This window comes from Diplodia corticola (genome assembly GCF_001883845.1).
Source record: "Diplodia corticola strain CBS 112549 chromosome Unknown scaffold2, whole genome shotgun sequence".
NCBI classification, from domain to species: Eukaryota; Fungi; Ascomycota; class Dothideomycetes; order Botryosphaeriales; family Botryosphaeriaceae; genus Diplodia; species Diplodia corticola.
Window position 1 is genome coordinate 638,058 of NW_017971481.1, and position 21,979 is coordinate 660,036.

Sequence of the window (21,979 nt, forward strand, 5' to 3'; positions counted from 1 at the left end):
CAGCGGAGATCGATGCGACCGTACCTGACTGTCGTGCTTCACCCTTAATAGCCGAGGGACACGTCTTCGCCACGGGGAGCACGGAATTGTGGGAGAGGGGACGGGGAGTGATGAGCAGCTGGGCGGATCCGGCGGGTACCCAGTCTGGTCGCCGACCTAGCCTTGTTCCGATTAGCTAACGCTGCAGCGGGTAAATGGCATGGGTGTGCTTCAGGCCGCTGCTCTTCACATGCTCTTCTTTGCTCTCTCTTGCCTAGTTTTCGTTTCGTTTCGTTTCTTTTTTCTTCCTTCCCCTGCTCCTTTTGGTTCGGACAGTACGTAGTAGTACGTCCGTAGCGAATCAATGCTGTGGAGCTCCGGGTCCCCGGCCCCCGTGACTGGCAGCTACTACAGTATAGGACATGTAGGAATCGGCCGGCGCTGACACCATGCTGTGGCGACGAACCCGCTGGGTCTTCTTCTATTCTGAAATTCGCGCCGCCACATACACTGTTGCTGCCTGGGTACGTGTCAAATATTTTCTCCCCCGGCTCTAGCAATCCTTCGTTCGATCCAGCCGTCATTGTTGATGATAAAGTGTCAGGGACATGTGTTGCAATCTTCGGACCGGTTGCGAGGTCTCGTACTCGATTAGCACTGCTGGATAGGAGCCTTGTTCATGACATTTTGTTTGATGGGTGAAGGATGCCAAATGGTGATGCTCTGCAGGGATTGCGGCCAATTTGAAACGAATTACATCGCTAGGAGGAGCGGCGCGGCCCCGCTCCTTCTATTGTGCGCATATGTGGAGACGGATGCGTTGTTGTAGCCTCATGCCGTCCGGCTTGAGCCGTGGCGGGCTTCGGTCTTCACTCTTGATAGTATTCAGCGGTAGATCGCTGATGCTATCCGTCCACCCGTGTAAGGGCGTTCCTCCTGAGCGGTGGCCCTGATGACGATTGCTCCGTTTCTTTCTGCTACTTGCGTTTGATGGACGGGCTAGCCGAGCTATCGTCAGGCGCAGCAAACGGATGTAGGCGAGCATGTCATTACCAAATCGGCTGGTACGTAGCGCATCATGCGGGTCGGCTTTAATGTCGGTCAGCTCGACATCCATCCCGTTCATACATTATTCCCACGGACTCGTCACTACTTCTGAATGGTCTTGAAGCGGCAAGAATGCTGCGCCCCGCCGGCATGGGTCCCTTTTTCCTTTAGCGCTGCAACCTTTTGTCTCTTGAGCGTGCCTTGTAACCGACCTTGCCAATCTCTTCCTCAGTTTGCAGTTTCACAATGCAGAGCGGAGTCATCATCATGATGCGTTTGCAAATTCGTGATGGTTGCAACTGTCATTGTAAGAGAAACGCATGGGGGTGGGGTGCGGGCTACGTAGTAGAGATAGTGAATGTCGTTGCCGGTCCGTGGATCAACATCAAGTCCGGGCCAGAGTGCTGTGTGGCATTTTCCTTCCTCTATAGAACCTGGTCGATCATATGTGAAGAAGCTTTTTATTTTATCAATTAAGAGACGCCATTGCCGTTCAAGCTCTCTCTAGCCAAAGCTTTTCCTGGGAGTATGATGAGACAAGGCCAGGCTGGCATCGGACTTTGACGTCGTCTTCGGGAATGGGCCGAATTCTGCATCACTACTCGGTGCCTCTCCTCATCACTCTCCTCTCCGATATGAGATGGCCCCGGCCAGCCTTGCGTCTGCCATGACGATTGGAATTGCCGCGGCTGTTTATTCGCCGACTGGTTGGCCCCACTCGAGACGTGGGCGAAGCTGAGGTGCTTCAAGCGTTTGGATAGATGCACCACGCCGCGTGTCCGGGCCGTGGGGCTGCTCGTGGCTCATGGCTCATGGCCATGCTACCCGAGCCCAGAGTCGATGTACATGGTCAAGGGTCGGATTTATCAAAGTGAGGCTCGGCCGGTGGTACTTCAATTCGAGTATTTGATACCTTTGGCGCTGTAGCCGCTACCACGACAGCTGACCCCGCTGACATGGTATCATCTGTCTCGTGGTTGGTCCTCGACTGTTCCTGAAACCTTGCCGAGGGGCCAGAGGTACATGCGAGCTCCTCAGCTGACTCCCAGGTACCTGCTGGCGAAGCCGGAAGAAGCGCGAGAAAAAAACCTGGACGAGGCCCGAGGGATTGGAGGTGGCGCGCCGGCATTACTTTGGCGCAGGGCTGGACCGTACGACCTTCCTCTTTTCTGCCAATCCCCCTCTTTTGCCTCCACTGTGATGTGCGAAACGTGGTGTTGCGCTGCAGGTTCGGGTACCATGTGCGCGTCGGCCGCGCAATCATATCGAAGTGATTGATCACCCTTGCTCCTATTCGCCAGACGTTGGACCAGACATACCCACACCGCGCACGATCCGCACGATCCACTCGAAAAGGATGCAGTCGCGGCATCAACACGCTCGCTGTCATTCGCCTCGGCCAAGTTTTTGAGTTCACATGGCTGTGGCTCGGCTTGCTTTGGCGTCTTGCATTCCGCCGGAGCAGCATGGCCGCGCTCCACTCGCTGCACGGATGTTGCCCGTTCCGTGGATGGATGCGGTGCCAGAGTAATGCTGGAGCATTCCCCCCACACTGCTAGTCCCTCGTTCATCTCCCCTCGGCGCCCTCTCCACCTACAATCGCATAATACGTAAGAGTAAGAGAGTTCGGTGCCCGTCTGGAGCTTGGTCGTGGTCTTGCCGCTCGAGTCACCAAGACCTGGGCGGGCGTTGGCAGTGCGGTGTCTCTCAGCAATGCCAAAGCAGGCAACAGACCCTCCACCCGAGCACCGCGGCGAGTCAGCCCCGGGGTTGTAGATCCTATTTATTTAGACCAGGCCGCGGCTAATTCGGATCTATTCGGCGATGCTCTGCGCGCCTCTGCACGGGACCCTGAGCGGCGGCTGACTTTGGATGCCCTGCCGATATCGCACTCATCGCCATTCGCATTCGAGTCGACCTTCTCTCCACACAATCCGACACCACGCTGTAGAAGGTCCCCCTGGAAGTCTGGAGCCGAGCCGTACGTAGTATCGAGTCCGCATCGTCGTGCGGTCTGGGCGTCGTGCGCCAGAAGGTTCCGGCCTGCCGAAAGGCTATCACCTATCCCGCCGGTCTTGGCCATTCCTTAGCAGTTGCTGGATCTGGGGATTCCTTTGGCACACGTTTGTGCTGGGCCTTCGACGCCAGCGACGAAGACGGCGCCGAGATGCGTGTGCAGGTGACACTCACCGGAGTTGCTGCATGACGAGTCCTCAAGAAGGAGGCGCGGACGCACTGCAGAACCGATGACAACGGCGCAGACCAGGCTCGCTCTTACTCAGCAAGTCACGTGGATTGCAGCTTGCACGTCTGGGCTGCGGTGCGGCTGCGGTGCGGGCTGCGGTACTCGCTGCAGACGCACCATCCGCCCACTCGCGACAGAGCATGCGAGTCCCAGAGCGGCGTTGGGTTCTCCTTCGCAGGTGGTGAGGGCGGCTGGCTGGGTTTTCACGTGGCTGCAGCCCCGCGCTTGCTTGTTTGGGGCTGGGGCATCGCTGGCGGTGAGAGTACGAGAGCGATGGCAGGGGTGCCGGGCGTGGGCAATGCTGCACATTCCAGCCTGGCTTCGCGTTTGCAGAGAGCCCGCTCACTCAATGCTGCGAGAGCATGCTCGCAGCCAGTATTGCCGCAAGCAGCAATGTTCTCGAAGGCGCGCATCCCCATTTCTGATCGGCAAACTGTCGTCGCGGGCGGGTGCTTGACATGGGTGTTGAGGGAGCTATCCCCTCGGGGGTGGCGTCAGAGCTTCACGAACCCCACTATCTGTTGTCCGCCAGCGCCTCCATCTCCTAACCTACTCCCTATCCCCTCCCACATCCTCTCCCAGCATCATCTCGCCCTCAATTCTCCCGTCACCCGCAACCATGAGCGTCAAGACCGTTTCTCTGCAGCCCTTCCAGGACCAGAAGCCCGGAACGTGAGTGCGACCCCGCCGTGACGTCTGCCGCTTCCCACACTGACGCCCTTTTCTCCGCAGTTCCGGTCTTCGCAAGAAGGTCAAGGTCTTCCAGCAGCCCCACTACAGCGAGGCTTTCGTCGCCTCCACCCTCCTCTCGATCCCCGAAGGTGCCGAGGGCAGCACTCTCGTCATCGGCGGCGATGGCAGATACTGGAACCCTGAGGTCGCCCAGCTGATCGCCAAGATCGGCGCCGCCTACGGCGTCAAGAAGCTCATCATCGGCCAGAACGGCATTCTCAGCACTCCTGCTGCCAGCAATGTCATCCGTGTGCGCAAGGCCACTGGTGGTATCCTGCTCACCGCCAGCCACAACCCGGGTGGTATGTAAACCCCACGCTCGATAAGAAAGCCATGACTGACAATGCCCGATCCAGGCCCCGAGGAGGACTTCGGCATCAAATACAACCTCGCCAACGGTGCTCCCGCTCCCGAGAGCGTCACCAACAAGATCTTCGCCACCTCCAAGGGCCTGACTTCGTACAAGATCGCCGAGATCCCCGATGTCGACCTGACCAAGGTCGGCACCCAGACCGTCGGTCCTCTCGAGGTCGAGATCATCCACTCCACTGAGGACTACATGAAGATGCTGAAGAGCATCTTCGACTTTGATCTCATCAAGGCCTTCCTCAAGGAGCACCCCGACTTCAAGGTCCTCTTTGATGGTCTTAGCGGTGTCACCGGCCCCTACGGTGTTGACATCTTCGAGAAGGAGCTGGGCCTGGCCGGCAGCACTCAGAACTGCATCCCCAAGCCCGACTTTGGTGGCCACCACCCCGACCCCAACCTCGTCTACGCCAAGTCGCTTGTCGACGTCGTCGACGCCAAGGGCATCCACTTTGGTGCCGCTAGCGACGGTGACGGTGACCGCAACATGATCTACGGCGCCAACGCCTTCGTCTCGCCGGGTGACAGCTTGGCCATCATTGCCCACCACTCCGACCTGATCCCCTACTTCAAGAAGCAGGGCATCTACGGCCTTGCCCGCTCCATGCCCACTTCGGGCGCCGTTGACCTCGTTGCCAAGGCCAAGGGTGTCCAGTCGTACGAAGTGCCCACCGGCTGGAAGTTCTTCTGCGGTCTGTTCGACGCCGACAAGATGAACATCTGCGGTGAGGAGTCGTTCGGCACTGGTAGCAACCACATCCGTGAGAAGGACGGTCTCTGGGCCGTTGTTGCCTGGCTCAACATCCTCGCCGGTGTTGGCCAGAAGACGGGCACCACGCCCAGCATCAAGTCGATCCAGCAGGACTTCTGGAAGACGTACGGCCGCACCTTCTTCACTCGCTACGACTACGAGGGCTGCGAGAGCGAGGGCGCCAACAAGATGGTGGCCCACGTCACGGAGCTGATCACCACCAAGAAGAGCGAGTTCGTTGGCTCGAGCATCAAGGGCCGCAAGGTGGTTGAGGCCGACGACTTCTCGTACACGGATCTGGACGGCAGCGTCAGCAAGAACCAGGGCATCTACGTCAAGTTCGACGACGGCAGCCGCATCGTCGTCCGTCTGTCAGGCACCGGCAGCAGCGGCGCGACGATCCGTCTGTACGTCGAGAAGCACGAGTCGGATCCCAGCAAGTACGACGTTGAGACCCAGGAGTACCTGAAGGACAACGTCGAGCTCGCGACCAGCCTGCTCAAGATCCAGGAGTACACCGGCCGCAGCGAGCCCACGGTCAAGACCTAGATTGATTTGTCGGGAAGTGCGGATTGACGAGTGATGACAAAAATCGATGGGTGCATTCAGAGTAATCTTGGTTTTTTTTTTTTCTCGCTAGCGGATGTATATCGAGATTCGCAGTAGTCTCGGAATAGAAATAAATCAAAGTACATATACGGGCACACATCCTGTCCAAGCGTTCTCGGACGCGAGCTGGCGAAGCTTGATCCAATCTAGCGGCACATGGTGCGGTGACGTCGTATTGGGTGTTGTGTGGTAAAGGCTCAGGCAGGGCTCAGGCAGGGCTCAGGCAGGGCTCAGGCAGGGCTCAGGCAGGAGGCACGCACGTCACGGACTCATAGTGAGACGTTGAGGCCCGATGCGGCATGCGGCATGCGGCATTCGGACGGGGGTGATCTACCGCAGGCACAGTCGCGTGCAGGCATTCGAGTGGGGGACGAGAAGCGGGGTCGGCAGCAACCGCGGACGGGCCCGTCAGCGCGGGTATACTCTTGCCTGCATGGCAGGGCTGGATGGACTGCACATGTGCTATGGAGGAGTTGGGCAGCGGGCGCATCGTCTGGCTGGCGGGCGTGTGCGCTGCCAGCGTGATGGGCCAATGCGCGGCGTTGGTGGGCGGTGTATGGACCGGTAGGTAGCGCGTGGCTTAGCGGGTGCCAGGCGTCATCATGCCTACACAGGCCCCTCGCCGCGGCCGCCGCATCTCAACCTCGACCGACTCTTCTCCAATTCTGCTTTCCTTGCCTCCCTCCTGCCCAGAGTCCCGCGCCAGATCCCGCTCCCCCCAGCCATGTCCTCCAACAGTAATGCCGAGGCCTCGGCCGTCCCGCCCCAGGCCCGGAGCTCGTGGACCTCGTTCCTGAAGGTACGCAACAAGTTGCTCGTCCAGTCGCCGCCCATGTCGCGACTTTGCGCCCCGCGCATGAGGCGGCGCCGCTCGCGCCGCTCCCGAAGCCCGCTGACGCCCTTGCGACCATGCAGTCGATCGCGTCCTTCAACGGCGACCTGTCGTCCATGACCGCCCCGCCCTTCATCCTCAGCTCCACCTCGCTCGTCGAGTTCTCGTCGTACTGGGCCGAGCACCCCCAGCTCTTCGTCGCCCCCGCAGGCAAGGAGGACCCCGCCGAGCGCGCCCTCGCCGTGCTCAAGTGGTTCCTCAGCACCCTGAAGCAGCAGTACGCCAGCCGCAGCGAGAAGTTGGGCAGCGAGAAGAAGCCCCTCAACCCCTTCCTTGGCGAGCTGTTCCTGGGCAAGTGGGAGGATGCCGCAGGCACAACAGAGCTCGTCAGTGAGCAGGTCAGGTACGGACGCACACCCAACACTCCGTGACGGACGCTGGCCGCTGACCGTTGTTTTTGCAGCCACCACCCGCCCGTCACGGCCTACTCGATCTGGAACGACCAGCACGGCGTGCGTCTGACCGGCTACTGTGGCCAGAAGGCCTCGTTCTCGCGCACCATCAACGTCAAGGTGAGTCAGTCAGCTGGGTGACACAGATCTGCGTGTGTTCCGGACCGCACTGACTGACGCTTTGTGGCACTCGGGCAGCAAATCGGCCACGCGGTGCTCCACATCGACGCCTACAACGAGGACTACCTGATTACCCTTCCCTCGCTGCACATCGAGGGCCTGATCACCGGCTCGCCCTATGTCGAGCTGAACCGCCAATCCTACATTACATCCTCGTCGGGCTACACCGCCAAGATCGACTACAGCGGTCGCGGCTGGATCAGCGGCAAGAAGAACAGCTTCACCGCCACCCTGTACCCCCACGACAAGACGGACAAGGATGCCATCTACACTATCGATGGCCAGTGGACCGAAGCCTTCACCATCAAGAAGAAGAAGGAGACGGTCGAGACTTACGACGCCCGCACCAACAAAACCACCCCCTTGACCCTCGCCCCCATCGAGCAGCAGGATGAGTTGGAGAGTCGCCGCGCCTGGCAGAAGGTTGCCGCCGGCATTGCCGTGGGCGACATGGATGCGACGGGCCGCGAGAAGAGCCTCATCGAGAACAAGCAGCGTGAGATGCGCCGCGTCGAGAAGGAGGAGAACAGGGAGTGGCAGCGCCGCTACTTTTCCCGCACCGACGAGTTCCCCGTTTTCGAGAAGCTCGCCGCTCGCATCCAGGAGCCCGTCGAGGCGGAAAAGACCAACGGTGTGTGGAAGTTCGACCCCACAAAGGCGGCCCAGTACCTTTCCAAGGCCACCACGGCCCCTTCCTCGTGATGTGTAGCCCGGCAGGATGATAGATGCTGGTCAGAGCGTGGTTGTTCTTTCTTCGAACAGGTGAGAACTGCAAATCTAAACCGATAGATCGGATGGCTGGGGTTTGTTTGTGTTCTATATGCATCCTGGGAAACTCCGTTCCACACTGAAATTCTCTTTTTTTTTTTGGTTCTTGTATTATGCTTAGGGAATTATCAATAACGTACTCGGTCAAAGCATAAACGGATAGTTTGGAAACTGCCCTCTTCTCACGACACGCGCGGCTTTCGGCCTGGATGGTTGACATAATATTTCTTTCCGTCATAGTTCACGCGTCGTTTTAGTCATCGTTAAGCAATGAAGCGAACATTTCAACCTTATAATCAACATAATCAGCCCACTTTCGTCGAATTCCCTTTTCCTATTGATCTCCACCACGACGATGATCGATCTGTCTTTCCCAAAATACAACTTGTCCTCACCCTTCAGTCCGAGATTTTTTTGGTCCTATTTTTCACTCTCACCTCCAGTATCCTCATCAAGCCCTCTTTGTTTTTTTTTTTTTTCAAACGGATCGTATGATAGAGACAGCTAGATTCACATTGGGCTGGAATGGCGTTCGGGTACTTGCGAGCAAGGCAATGTTTACGGCTGATGGAGGATCAGTTTAATTTCGGGTAGGGATTGATGACAATTTTCTCGTACCATGCATCGGGCCATTCATGGTGTTGTATCGTATGATAAATCGTCCCAGGCCTGGGAGAAGAGGAACAAGAGAGCGGAGTCCTGGTAGCAGTGACAAGGAAAAAGGGGTTGATTGAGGCGCAGTAGTAGTAGTAGTATTAGCTTAGCGGATGGTGTGAGGTATGGTACCACCACCTCATCACTGCCTTGGTGTGCGGCTCCCTAGGGGGTGGGGGAGGAGGATGGCTGCTTCCCTACGTGGCATCTCGTTTTCTAGGGCCGGGAAGGATTTTAAGCAGCAGGGTCAGACAAAGATGCCGCAAGAGTACAAAGATCTCAAGGCGAAGCTGCCCACATATATGGGTCTTCCTACCATGATGTTTGAAAGAGCAGGAATGCACTAAACGCATATGCAAACTTCATGGCCCCCAGAACCAACCAACGTGATGTTTATGGCAAATAAGTCTCACGATCGATGCTGTGCTCTGATCATTTTTTCTGCTTTTTTTTTTTTTATAAAAAAACACGTGCTGTGAAATCGGAATACCGAAATGATCGATGAACGGTCCTTTCCGTAGCAAGTCAAGAAGTGTGCGAACGACGCTAAGAGAAGGTACACAACATTGCTCAACCATGATCAACGACCGCGATGAGTGTATAGGTGAGAGGAATAGTATGGATCTACATAGTCACCTGGGGAAGAGAGAAGATAAGTGATGGAAAAATAGACAGGAGAATAATAACACGTGAGAAAACAATAAGGCTATGGATGTACCTCGTGAAGATTGCGCTGCCGGATCTACCATGGAAAAATCAGCTCACTGCTCCCTCTCACTCCGAAAACGCCCCACCCCGGAAAAGAAGTGCAAGAAGATCAAAGGCCATTTCGAGAATTGCCTCACTGGAGAGCGATATTTCGGGTTTGCCGTCATCCTTCATGGGTGAACTCTGGCCGTAATTGTTGAGCTGAACAGAAAGCCATACCCAGGCTCTGGCTGGTCAAATGACCAAGAGGACCATGTAAAAGTCCACGGGGAAGAAGAGCAACAGCAGTGAAGCCATACATCAGCAAGAAGAGTATGTCCACGCAGGTGAAATCATGTAATCAAAACAAAAGCAAAACCCCGAGTTTGTTTAGAAAGAGGTGTAGAGAAAAAAACCAGAGAAGCACCTAAAAACCTTCCGCCACCTTAGGAAAGAATTCTCCCGCATTTGCATCCCCCAGCCCACGTTCTCAATATCCGCCGCCAATTAATTTCTCGGTGAAAGAAAAAGAAGACCCCTCCTTCGCCACGCAAATGCCCTTTTTTAGTTTACCCAAACCCGGCGCACTGAAAATGCATCAAGAAAGGAAAAAGTTGAGGGAGACGCTTGCCACCCTTCTCTCCGAAAAGAGGATTAAGAGCAGAAAATCAAACAGGGCTGGAGACTCGCTCCTCGTCCCATCTTTTGTATAGACGCCGGTTGTTCAGAAGAAAGTTGTCGTGTGTCAGGTCATACCACATGAGCATTTCGTTCGTGACATGTCCCAGTCCGTCGAGCTACGCTTCGTTGTCTGAGCGGTCAACGCTGTCTTGAGCTCCTTGGGGACGGGGGATCTGAAGGCTGTTGGCATCACTAGACGGCTTCGGCCAAGAGCACGATGCCTCGTCCATAAATCCGCGCAGTCGTAGCTGTGCGTTTACGAGATGGCCCTCGGGCTCTGGTTAATGTGCTGGAACAGGGCTCCGAAGAGGCGTTCGACCTGAAGTGATGCCCACTAGGTTAGCAAACATAACTTGCTGATCAGCGTGCAAGGAAAGGGAAAGAACTTACCTCAGGTGCCGCCTTGACGAAAGGCAGCTCCCAGAATTGGTAGTCGCGATTCTTGAGGATCTCCAGCAGCGTGATGATCAGGCCCCAAGGGTGCGGGCGGTGCACCAGAAGACGCTCGAGGAGGACGCGCGTGATCTGCTGCTTGACGTCAAGGCTGATCTGGTCGCTGCTGCTACCGAAAAGGTGCAGAATGGCGTAGCTGAACCAGTGAGTGTGACTGTTAGGCCAACGCAGCTGGTTAGTCATGGCGCTAAGGAAGTGGTAGCGACCTTCAGGCCGCAGCTCCTTCGCAAGGTTCTCCAAAAGCTTCGCGTGAGGGGAGGTAGCGCTGAAAACGGGGCCCTTGCCAGCAGTGGAAACAGCGTTGCTACCGACATAGAGGACTATCGAGTGCAGAAGGGGAGTGTCAACAAGAACTGGGGCGAAAGCTAGCCCAGTCTCCTCACGCAGAGGCCCATTGATGGCGTCGCACAGCGTCTGTATCTCCTCCGGGTTCTGCTCGGTCGACTGGAGAAGGTTGTCGACAATATCTTTGACGCCATGCTGATTGAGGGGCTCTTCAATGTCGCAACGAACAACCGGCGCTTTCCTCACGTCCTCGAGACGGTCTACCTTGAAGCCCGCAGTGAAGGGATCAGGAAGCTCCGGATAGGACGATGGATAGGCGCTCACGACCAGATTGCGCAACTGCGTACAGTGCATCGGGATCGCATTGCACAAGCGGAAATGGTTCTCAGCCAGAAACTCGGGGAAGTCGTGGTGGATCACCAGGAGAACCCTCAAAACGCCACGGTAGAAGTTGCGGGCTTCAATGCTGGGCTCCACCGGCTTCATGAGATTGCCCGCGTAAGAGAGGACGATCTCGGTGAGCTTGGCGTAGAGGTTCCACCTGGTATCGTCGGCCAGCTTGAGCATGACAGGCATGAACATGCGGTGCGAAACCAAGGTGAGCCAAGCGAAGGAGAAACCAGGGAGGTGCTTGGGTTGAAGCACCAGGAGAGCCCTGCCCATAACCAACATGAACTCAGGCTCAAGGCCAGGGAGTATGTCTCTCGCATCGTGAAGCTCGCAGATGATGGAGTTGAAGAGGCGGAAGAACACCTTCTGGTTGAGTCGCTCGCCGCGGGTACGTTGGTGGTGGATCAGCACCATGATGATCAAGCTCAAGATTCCCTCAAGGTAGCCCGGCTTCTTGGAAAGGGTGGCGCCCTCGGATTCGCTCTGGTAAACGACCAAAGACACGACAAGCTTGGCCAGGCCATCAACGGAGATGTAAGCGGCGTCCAAGCTAGGGAAGGCAACAAGCTCCTCACGCTCGTACGCATCAACCGAGGCTTCGATGCAGACACGGATGAAGTGCGCAGAGTCGTTCTGGCTCTTCAGGAAACCGCGGGCATGGAGCTGGTTGATGAAGACCGCGATCATCCTTTCAGAAGGAGCTTGGCGTTGGGTGTAGCGGACGAGATGAATCCACTCTTCGAACACGTACTCAACCTGATATTTGCCACCTGCGTCGGGAGGAGTTGGCATGCGCTCCTGAGGCACTTGAAGCTTGGACATGATCAGTTTGCCAACCTCCAGATCAGAATCCTCAGAAAGCCATTGAGTCAGAGCTTCGAGCGACCTGGAAAAGTCCGTGCGGAAAGCCGCAGGGCTGGTTCCCAGGACGATTTCGTCCATGAACTGGGAGAGGAAATCCAAAGCGTGCAGGTTGCGCGCTTGGATGGCTTTGGATGCTGCCATATCGACCCGATGCAGATCAATAAGGCCGGCGGTGACCATGCAGATGACAACCGGGGCGTTGAACAAACGCTCGTTGTCAAGGGTTGCGAGCCACATCATAATCTGTCGAGAGGTGTTGACGGACATTTGGCATACCTGGATGACCAACTGCACCAAGACTTCGATCTCCAGACGACGCTCGGCCTCCGCGAAGAGGTAAGTGGCAACACGACCAGCGATACCCAAGCAAAGTGCGTCCCTTACGCTGCCTGAGCTCTCAACGACATGGATCAGCTGCTCGAAGGCATCGCGGGTAGGGGCAGACGGCCCCAGATCCTCGATGTGCTCCTCTTGAGCTTCCTTTGAGGTGCGCTGCAAATCCAGCAGGTGAGACATTGCACGATCGTTGGCGGTCTGAGTATCGACATAACCATTGAGTTGAGCCTGCGGCATCGTAGCCGACATCGGTGGAGCGGTTTGAAGACGGGTGGGGGCCTGAGAACCTGGACGAGGGATAGCAGGGGGCTCCGCAGGAGTAGGCAGGTTCGGAACTTGAGGATACTGCTCCTGCAGGACCTCCGACATTTGGCGCCCATTGTCCTGGGAAGCGTTGTTGACCTGAGACATACCCCGAGCCTGACGACCAAAGTCTTCGTAGATAGCCAGCTGCTCTGCGTTGAGGCCTCCAGGACTCTGCCTGTACGGCTCTGGAATGAACGTGGCCCAGTGCTTGACGGGAGGATCGTTGAAGGGCTCGCGAGGATTGGTGTTGCGGTGGTAGCGGCGGGCACGGGTGCCGCCTTCGATTTGAACATCAATTTCCGCAATGGATTGCTGCTCTGCCGCTTGCTCGACCATGCCACACACGGTATCCAAATTGTCATTGACAAACATGAGGATAAGACCCTCGGGCAGGGCTTGCTCCGGAAGATCCCGAGCCAAGATGCGGATGTTGTTCATGATGCTCATGCGCAACGGCTCTTTGCAGGTGACAAGCGCGAGACTGCCGGAAAGGGACTTGACCATGGTGTGTGCAGCCTCGCGCATCTTGTTCTCGTCAGCCTCAGTAGCGAAATCCTTCGCAACCAATTGCGATGTGGAGATCGCGGCGATTGTGACGGAACGTTCAACAACCGGCGCAATGATCTCTGCGATGGCAGATTGCGCTGCTGTGTGGAAAATCTGTCTCAGACGGCTGGTGGCTGCCAGATTGGAGGATGCAGGCGGGTAGACAAGAGCCGAAGCAAGGTCCGGCAAGGAGGCTTGGATTGCAGCGGGCGAAAAGCGGTCGTTTACAGCTCTTGCGCGGTTGAGGCCGACCAAGGACAAGTCATGGAAACCCTCAAGACCATCAGGTATTGCCTGCCCCAAAATCTCTTCTTCGTGGAGAGGCCTAGATCGAATGCAGTCGGAGGGCTCTATGATCTTGTAATCAAGGTCCAAGCCCTTGCACAGAACCTCAATCTCAAACTTGAGGTTAAGCTTGAGCTCAGCGAAGTGGTACAGTTCCATGAGCAACCGAATGATTTCCATGACCCACGGATTCGGGGGCCTGAAGACCGTCGACTTGCTGGCTTGGATGAGGACCTTGCAGGTGAACGGAATGACGATCAATAGCCGCTGCGTGTCATGACCCTCGATCAGTAGATCCTTGAAAGAGATGTTCTTGAATTTGAGAGGCTTGTCCCTGGCAATTGTCAGAGAGCCGAGCCAACCGCCAAGATTCTTCAGATGAGTGCGCTCCGTTGACGAGTTCATCGTAGACTCGGCATTCAGCATGCGGATCACGGAAACGTAAGATTCGCGAAGAACCTCGGCCCAAAGAAACCGGTCGTCAAAGAGCGCGAGCATATCAAGGTACAACTGCTGGAAGTTGGGCTGCATCTTCGCACGTTCCTCAACAAGATAGTTGGCGAACCACTGGTGATGCTTCTCTTCCAGAGCCTCCTTGAGATCATTGAGCTTCTCGACAATGTTGCGCTCCGAGACGTTGTTGAGAACGAACAGGACCTTGTCCTGCACCTCCTCATCCGGATCTTCGTATATCTCCGGTCGAAGCAGAGGGTCGGCGTGCAAACAGCTGAACTGACGCACCACCGACTCTTGGCCAAATTCTTCCACACTCCCATTCGTCAAGGAGACACCGTTCTGTGCGTCCCCATTGGTCTCACCGTTGGCCTCCCCAGAGCGTTGTCGTCTTACGATTTCCTCGGCCTTGTTCCATACTTCAGTACCTTGAAGCCCTGGCACGCGGAGAAGGCGGTCGCAGAAACTAGGCCACTCGTGGAGTCTGTTGGAAAAGTTCAAGAGCGCTTGCAGGCCAAATTTGTACATGGAAGCCTCCGGCGGATAATCCTGAACCGCTTCCAATACCATAGCTAGGCCGGCCTGGAGAGGGATCCGAGAAAGCAGGTTATACTGGATGATACCGCCGAACAATACCGCCGTGGTCGCCAGTGCCTCCAGAGGATACTCGCCAAAGCAGTTGTACTCGTCGAAAAGGCCGTGAATCATGCAAGCGAACAAGTCCTGGTCCGCAGGGTCCTCGGATGCCTTGTACTTCTGCAGCTCCTCGATGAAATGACGCACGTCACTCTCGCCGCTGTACATGTTTTTGTAATGTTCCTGCATCTTCCTGTCGGCCTCCGGTGATATCGAGTTACCGTCTTTACCATTGGCGTCAATGATCTCGTCAAAGCCTTCGCCGTAGTTGATCAACCTCGGATATGCACCAATGCATATCCGCTGCAAAGAAACCAACTCCTCGTCGGGCAAATGTCCTTGAAGGAAGCTTAGAAGAGGATGAATAGTCTTGACCGCCAATGGGACATTAGGAGGGGGAACGCCCTCGCGTTGAGCCTGCAGATCCGTCTCCGCCTTGTTGTTGAGGAACGAAGCAAGAACCCTTGGAAAGACCGGGATCTGCCTCAAGGTGTCCTGCGCCCATAAATCTAGGTCAAAGAGACCCTCCCTATGCGCTAGAGCGGCCAGGTCCAAGCTCATATCGGAATTTAACGCAACGAGGTCTTGAATCCAACCGTGTTCGGCCGCATGCTCCATGATCGTGGTCAAGGAAAGAGGATTGGCGTTGTAGAAGTCCAGGAACCTGGCGGCAACCCAAATGCTATCTTGCTTCCAAAGACCATGGAGTGCGAAGCTGTAGACATTCGGTACACGTTTCTCAACAAAAGGTCCGAAGAGCTGACGCATGGCCATTTCCTGGAGACCAACCCATGGCTTGGGTACGGCGGATGCGGCAACGACGAAGATGTCTGTGTTCTGGTTGATGACAGTCTGCGGGATCTGTGAACGTTGAGCAATGTTGTATGTGTCTTGTGACTGGAAAATGATGTTGAAAAGGGCTGCTGTCGCATCTAGCGAGACCAGTGGATGCTTCACAACTTCCTTTGCGCGTTCCTTGACCACTTCAGACGCATCTTCGAATTGCTCCAGCGTGAAGGCTCTACGCAAGCGAGGGACTTGGGTGACATCCAGGTCTTCTGGAGAGCAAGCCAAGAATGCCACAACGAAAGAAAGTTGGGTATCCTGATGGTTCCAAGACCCTCCCCATAACAGCTGAATGTCAAAGTTCTCGTACTCTTGGGCCAAAGGTAGGAACGCGTTGTACAGCGCCAGAAACTGTTGGGTGGTGACCTTTAGGTTCTCGCGGTCGAACGCATGTACCACATCCTGCCAATCCAACCGTTGTCCCGCACGGTGTTCCCGCAGCGCAGCCACGAAGTTGCTCGCATTGTAAGCTTGGCCGTTCTGGGTGATTGCCATGAAGAGAAGCGCATTGGCAACATGCTGGTAGCTGATGTCGCGAGCCTCGACCGAGGCGAGCATTTCCTTGCACGAGTCCAAGCTCGAGGTTGCGCGAGGTCCGGCACGCTGGACATGCCTGATGAGCGGGTTTTGGTTCTCGAGTAGCTCGAACATGTGCAACGACGCGGTGACGTCTGGAGGTAGTATGCCGGTCGATTTGTCGTATTTCGTGCGGATGGCAAACATTAGACTGTTCTTGCTCTCGTCGTTCCAGGTGCGTGGAGGATCTTGCGCCAGGCGATCGATGTCGGTGGCGAGAATGCTGGATGGAATGTCTTCTTGCGAGTCGGGGTGGGAGTTGACGAGGGTCATGAGGAAGTTTTGGTAGTTGTTGGATAGAATGGCATCAGCTAGTGCGGAGGGGAAAGTCAGTGGGGATGGAAACAGTGGGCGAGGGGCTGCAATCTCACCCTTGGTCCTCAGATCCGTCTTTGACGTGGTCTTGCACGCCAAAGCTAGGGTTGTCTTGGCGACCGGGTCCAACTTGAAATGCTCCATAAATGTGGACAGGTCGAAGTCCCTGAAGAGATCGCCCTCGGTCGTATCAATTGACTCGGCAATCTTGTATGCTTGTTGGGGGTCACGCATGATCTTGTGCATCTCTTCCACAAGCAGGCCGTAGCTGCCAGAGTTGTCACCGCCCTTGGCGTTGCCCGGGAAGATCTGCGGCGCATTGCTCTGGAGCAAGCGGCGGAAGTACTTTGAGAAGACCTCCATGCCGTTCGAGTTGACTAGCTGTGGCGGGAAACAACGTCAGCACGGATGCGGGCGGGGCAGGTGCGAGGTGCGGGCTTGACTGACCTTGCGGATCTGATCCGTCTGCTGCTCCCACTTGGTCTTGTCCTTATCTTCTTTGAGCGAGCTCAAGAGCAGGAAGACCTGTGCGATGACGATCTTGGCGAGCGACTGGCCAGACGGGGCCGATGCAGTGGACGTGCTGCTCGGCGAGCCGATATTGCCCGACTGCGAGAGTGAGGGCGACGCGCGAGCTACTTTGGAGCTCCCTCCGCCGCTGGTGCCTGGCGCACCTCCACCACCTTGCGATGCGGAAGGCAAGATCACGGCGGAGGAAGCTAAATGTGAAGCGCCCTGGGAAGCTATGGTTCTGGAGCGGCCGGAGGACAGCAGCTGGCCCGGGGTGTGCTGCTGCTGTAATCCGGATTGCGAGGGCGAGAAGGGCGACGACGTCGACGAGGCGGACGAGGTGCGGCTGATGATGCGCCGGGGGCCGGACGATGCGACTGAGGGCGGATTGTTGACGGGCGAGAAGGAGGATCGCGAGGGGCTGTTGGCAGCCGAGTTGGAGCGTGTCGAGGTGAAGGCGGTTGAAATGGGAGTAAGGCCACGCCGTCCGCTGGGTTGCTGACTTGAAGAGCCCCAGGGGAATTGCTGGCTCATCTAGGCAGCTATTCCATCGGGTGCGCACGCGCGACAAGAGGGGGAATGGGTGGCGGCGAGGAGGACAGGTGTGGTCGGTGGGGGATGAGGTATTGGAGTTGAGGTCAAGGTTGGCAGCCCGAAGGACTCTCATGCGGCACTTGCCGACCGACGGCGGGCGACAGCGAGCAGCGAGCAGCAGCGCACCCGCTCGCAGTGTGCAGACTCACGCGCGCGCAATGGGCAATGGGCATGCATCACTGCAGCGGCCGGCCTCGGTCACGTCTTTGCTTACGCCGGCACCGTCGCGCGCGCGCCCCCGCTGTCTGCGGCGCGCTGCCACGGTCGCAGGCGGCAGCGGAGCAACAGCGCAAACACGCCCGCCAGCGCCCGCACGCCATGCAATACCCATCCAGTGCCACTACGTAGCAAGCGGTGGCCGTGCCCTGGGCAGCGGCTGCGTCCTCCCGGGCGCCCTGCCGTCGCTCGAAGCCGCACGGGGACGGCGGTCGCGGCGGTGCCAAGGGCGCTGCCAGCGGATGACGGCGCCGCCGAACGTTCATGACGGCCCTTGAGGGAACCGGGCCCGCCGGGCACTTTGCCAGGAATGCCGGCCATGCACCAGCCCGAGCAGGGCGGTAGCGGTCTCGCGCGTGTGGGCATGGTGCCTGACTGAGGCGGTAAGCCGCGGCGGAGGCGTAGGGCGGGCGGTTACCCAGCGAACGCTGTTTGCCAAGGTACAGGAACCCAACGCGCTCCCAGTTATCCACCACCAAGGCACGCGCCGCCAACCTAGCGCCCCTGCCTCTCTGTTAATTACCAGCTACGCCCTGCAGAATCTTCGCACTGCCGCTTTTCACGACCTCCCCTACCCATCGTGTCACCAACACAGACGTCATCGATATCCCGGCATCATGCCTGGGACCACCGTGAGCGACCCGCCGTCGGTCTCTCTGTCGTGTTCGGTCTCCCCATCCGCCCCGGCATGATCGCCGCTTACCGTTGCTAGTTGCGAACAACTTCTGGGGCAAAGACGATGCTGGTGTTACTCCGCTCCTGGAGCGCATGCACAGCGCCAAGGTCACTGGCGATGAGCTGAAGTCCTTCTACACCGGTTTGTCCGCCCGCTCGTCAGGCAGCTGCATCGGCTAACCGTCTCGCAGCCCGCGCCCACATCGAAGAGGAATATGCCCGCAAACTCCTCAACCTGTCCCGCAAGCCGCTCGGTTCGTCGGAGGCCGGTACTCTGAAAATGTCCCTCGATGTTGTTCGCGCCGAGATCGAGTTGATGGGCAAGCAGCACCAGCAGATTGCAGGCCAGATGAAGTCAGAGCTGGAGGAACAACTGTCGGCGTTCACAGGAGGTCTCAAAGAGCGACGGAAAATCGTGCAGACTGGCATCGAGAAGCTCCTGAAGGTCAAGATGCAGCAGACGTCTGCAGTCAACAAGGCCAGAGACCGGTATGAGCAGGACTGCCTGAAGATCAAGGGCTACCTTGCTCAAGGGCACATGGTCATGGGCCACGAGGAGCGGAAGAACAAGGCTAAGCTGGAAAAGACCCAAGTGCAATTGTCTGGAAGCAGCCAGGAGTACGAGCAAGCCGTCAAGATCCTGGAAGAGACTACTTCCCGGTGGAACAGAGAGTGGAAGAAGGCGTGCGATGTGCGTAGGCCTCCAATGTCAAACTGGGCGAATTCTAACAGAAGCACAGAACTTTCAAGATTTCGAAGAGGAGCGTCTCGACTTCATGAAGAGCAGCCTGTGGGCTTTTGCCAACATCGCTTCAACGGTTTGCGTCAGCGATGATGCGGTAGGCCACACGTTTACTTCGGGATCTGCCTAGACACTGACGGATACTGCAGTCACTTGAGAAGATACGCCTCTCTCTGGAGGATTGCGAGGTGGAAAAAGACATTACAAACTTCATCCGCGACTGTGGCACTGGCCAGGAAATCCCGGATCCGCCCAAGTTTATCGACTTCTGCCGAGGGGATGCCGCCGACGATGCGTCCATGACTTCTGAGGATAACAATTACACAGTCGCTCAGTTTGCTCGTACAATGAACCCTGCCTTCCGGAGTGCGTCGCCGCAACCATCACTGTTCGAATCTCACCATGATCCGAACAACCCGCTGGCTAGGGAGCTGGCTCATAGGGATGGGAACGTTCCCGCATCCTCACCCATTGATCCGCCACCGTCAGCCAGGACCGACCCACGTGCTATCGCGCAAGCCATGCAGGAACAGTACCAAAGCCAGTATGGCGAAATCCCTCAAATTCCCCACAACGCCTATCCCGCGGATGGCATGACTCAATTCTGCCGCGTAGCTCGTTCCGAGAGGGGTTCCTCGATTTCGAGCCCCGCCCGTCCAGACAGCCGTGACTCTCGCAGCGACCTCTCGGCGCCGACTTCTTTTACTAGTGCAGATCCTGCCAGCGGCGCAGCGTCCCCTATCAAGCAAGCGGATGATCCAATGACCGAGACCACGCCGGTACCACGTGAGAGAGCTGTGTTGAAGAAAAAGAGTGGCTTTTTCCAAGGCGGCAGCCCATTCAAGAGGAAAAGCAGGGCAGAGGAAAGCGGATCGCCTGCTAGTACTACCCCTACCGGACGCAACTCATGGTCAGCGCCAAGTGCTCGCGAAGGCTCACGGCCTCCCTACGGACGCCAAGCTCGCACGCCCATACTTGGTGGCAATGACGCAGTTTCCGCCAGCCCAGAACCGGATGCAGACCCCGTTGATCCGAGGGCCAACTTCCAGCTCAATGTCGGAAAGAATGTTTTCGATGTTGCGTCTCCTGACAAGAAGCAGAACTCCGCAAATCCTCCGGCTGAGGAGCAAGACCCAATAGCTGCTGCCCTGGCAGAATTGAAAGCACCATCTAAGCAGACTTCGGTACGCATGACAGCTGATCGATATGCGGGACTTGCAACTCCAGCTCCTTCTACATCCGGAGCTGCGCCTCTCGCTAACAGCAACGCTTCTCGTGGAGCGCCACCGCCTTCCTACGAGCAGCCAATGAGCCGTTTGGGCGCACCCCAGCCTGCTCATACTGCAAAGCAGATGCAACAAACAACCCAAAGCTACGTCAAGCAGACACAGAACATGTTCAATCCTCGAGCTTCCGGTGGATCTTCCCGTCCTAGCACCCGTGGCAGTCAGGATGTTCGTGGATCCAGTCCAGCTCCAGGTCCGAGAGCCACCAGTCCTCGGCCTGGCTTCAACAACCGGGCTACATCTCCGAACCCGTACGCTGCCCCTGCTGGAGGCAACAGGCCTCGTGCCCAATCGACAAGCCCTGTGAAGCCTCGCGAGTGGGGCAGCTGGAACTCTCGGCAAGGTGATCCTGGCAATGGACAACGCGCTGTCTCGCCACAGCCTCAATACAGCCGTCCCGGTACTCGTACAGGCAATACGTCCCCTGCACCGCACTTTGGTGGCCAAGGTCAACGGCCAGCCAGTAGCGCCGGAGGTGCTATGGTGCTCGCACCTTCTCCGAGCGAGGGTGGTAGCCAGAGAACTGGGCGGTCCAGCACTCGTCCGATGAGCTACTACGGTGGAAGTAGCGGCGGCGGCGGCGGCGAGGTTGGCCGTGTCCGCAGCAGGAGTGTTGCCGCAGATGCTCGCTACACTTCAACTGGGGCTCTCATCATGCACTACTGTAAGAAACATCCCTCAATGCCTAAATTTGTTTCCTCGGAATACTGACCTTCCTTCGTAGCTCGCGCCTTGTACATGTATCAAGCCCAGATTCCCGAAGAACTTACCTTCAACAAGGGGGACGTTCTTGCTATCACCCGAGAGCAGGACGATGGTTGGTGGGAAGCCGAGGTTCTCAGCAAGCCTGGGCGCTTGGGCCTGGTCCCCAGCAACTACCTGCAAAACTGTTGAGCGGTTCTTGCCCACGTATACCCTTCTCGCGTGTCTTCTGATACGGCGCCTCTCCCTTGTAACGTACATATAACGAACCCTTGGCATGTTTGCATTTGCATTTCAGCGATCGTTAAGCCGACGGTCGCTTCCCATGATTTTTAGTAACGATTTCTAAGGATTGTTCTTCTTGTTCGGTTGGATTCCCCTAAGATTGATTGTTTATGCGTCTAGGTGGAGCGGTATTAGCGGGCTGATGTTCATTTCTCCTTTTCACGAATTTCATTACGGACCTGCTAGAGTTAGGCATGGCAAAGCGATGCACTGCGACCACTTCCAGTGTTCGGTTTTTAATCTTTTTTGGTTTGGAGTGAGTGAGATTTGCATCAAAGAAAGCTAAATGTGAGCGTCCTGTAAAGCATTCCTGCAGCTTCGAGTATCAGCAATTCACTGTATTGGAAGCTGATGACCGCCCGGTCCTACATCCATAAAGGGATAGGTGCAACCATATAGTAAAAGTGATTTCATTTCACAACGACAACGACAGAACGCGATATGATATCGAATCTTCTTCAACTATGCCTCGTCGTCTCTAAGAGACGTCTCCCCGGTGAATGCTACTTAAGTTCCAAAACCCGAACATCGCTAATAGTTATAAGAGCAAAACGAAGCTTGAACGCCACGATCCGAACGACCTGCCCCGTCGTTGATATTTTTCCAAGCCATGATCCGCAAAATGCAAACACCAAGCGAAGCAAAACAAACACCCCACAAAAAAGAAAAAAAAAGGGGGGGGGGGGGGGGGGGGG

The 21,979-nt window shown here is 56.7% G+C and overlaps 4 protein-coding genes across 4 annotated transcripts; 3 read left to right on the forward strand and 1 right to left on the reverse strand.

Annotated features, from left to right (window-relative positions):
• Positions 1–3,890: 3,890 nt before the first annotated feature.
• Positions 3,891–5,669, forward strand: BKCO1_2000213 (phosphoglucomutase; the record flags this gene model as incomplete). Its single annotated transcript, XM_020272412.1, has 3 exons — positions 3,891–3,943; positions 4,004–4,305; positions 4,360–5,669. 3 exons carry the CDS (start codon positions 3,891–3,893, stop codon positions 5,667–5,669), a joined length of 1,665 nt encoding a protein of 554 aa, XP_020135009.1.
• A 969-nt stretch (positions 5,670–6,638) lies between these two features.
• Positions 6,639–7,895, forward strand: BKCO1_2000214 (oxysterol-binding protein; the record flags this gene model as incomplete). Its single annotated transcript, XM_020272413.1, has 3 exons — positions 6,639–6,964; positions 7,025–7,133; positions 7,212–7,895. The coding sequence occupies 3 exons, from the start codon at positions 6,639–6,641 to the stop codon at positions 7,893–7,895; spliced, it is 1,119 nt and encodes a 372-aa protein (XP_020135010.1).
• Positions 7,896–10,239: 2,344 nt separating this feature from the next.
• Positions 10,240–17,318, reverse strand: BKCO1_2000215 (ccr4-not transcription complex subunit; the record flags this gene model as incomplete). Its single annotated transcript, XM_020272414.1, has 4 exons — positions 10,240–10,302; positions 10,374–16,270; positions 16,331–16,655; positions 16,722–17,318. 4 exons carry the CDS (start codon positions 17,316–17,318, stop codon positions 10,240–10,242), a joined length of 6,882 nt encoding a protein of 2,293 aa, XP_020135011.1.
• An 893-nt stretch (positions 17,319–18,211) lies between these two features.
• BKCO1_2000216 (cell division control protein) lies at positions 18,212–21,191 on the forward strand (the record flags this gene model as incomplete). The annotated part of the gene is made up of 6 exons (XM_020272415.1): positions 18,212–18,257; positions 18,307–18,411; positions 18,461–18,960; positions 19,010–19,108; positions 19,161–20,961; positions 21,022–21,191. 6 exons carry the CDS (start codon positions 18,212–18,214, stop codon positions 21,189–21,191), a joined length of 2,721 nt encoding a protein of 906 aa, XP_020135012.1.
• Between the last annotated feature and the right edge of the window lie 788 nt (positions 21,192–21,979).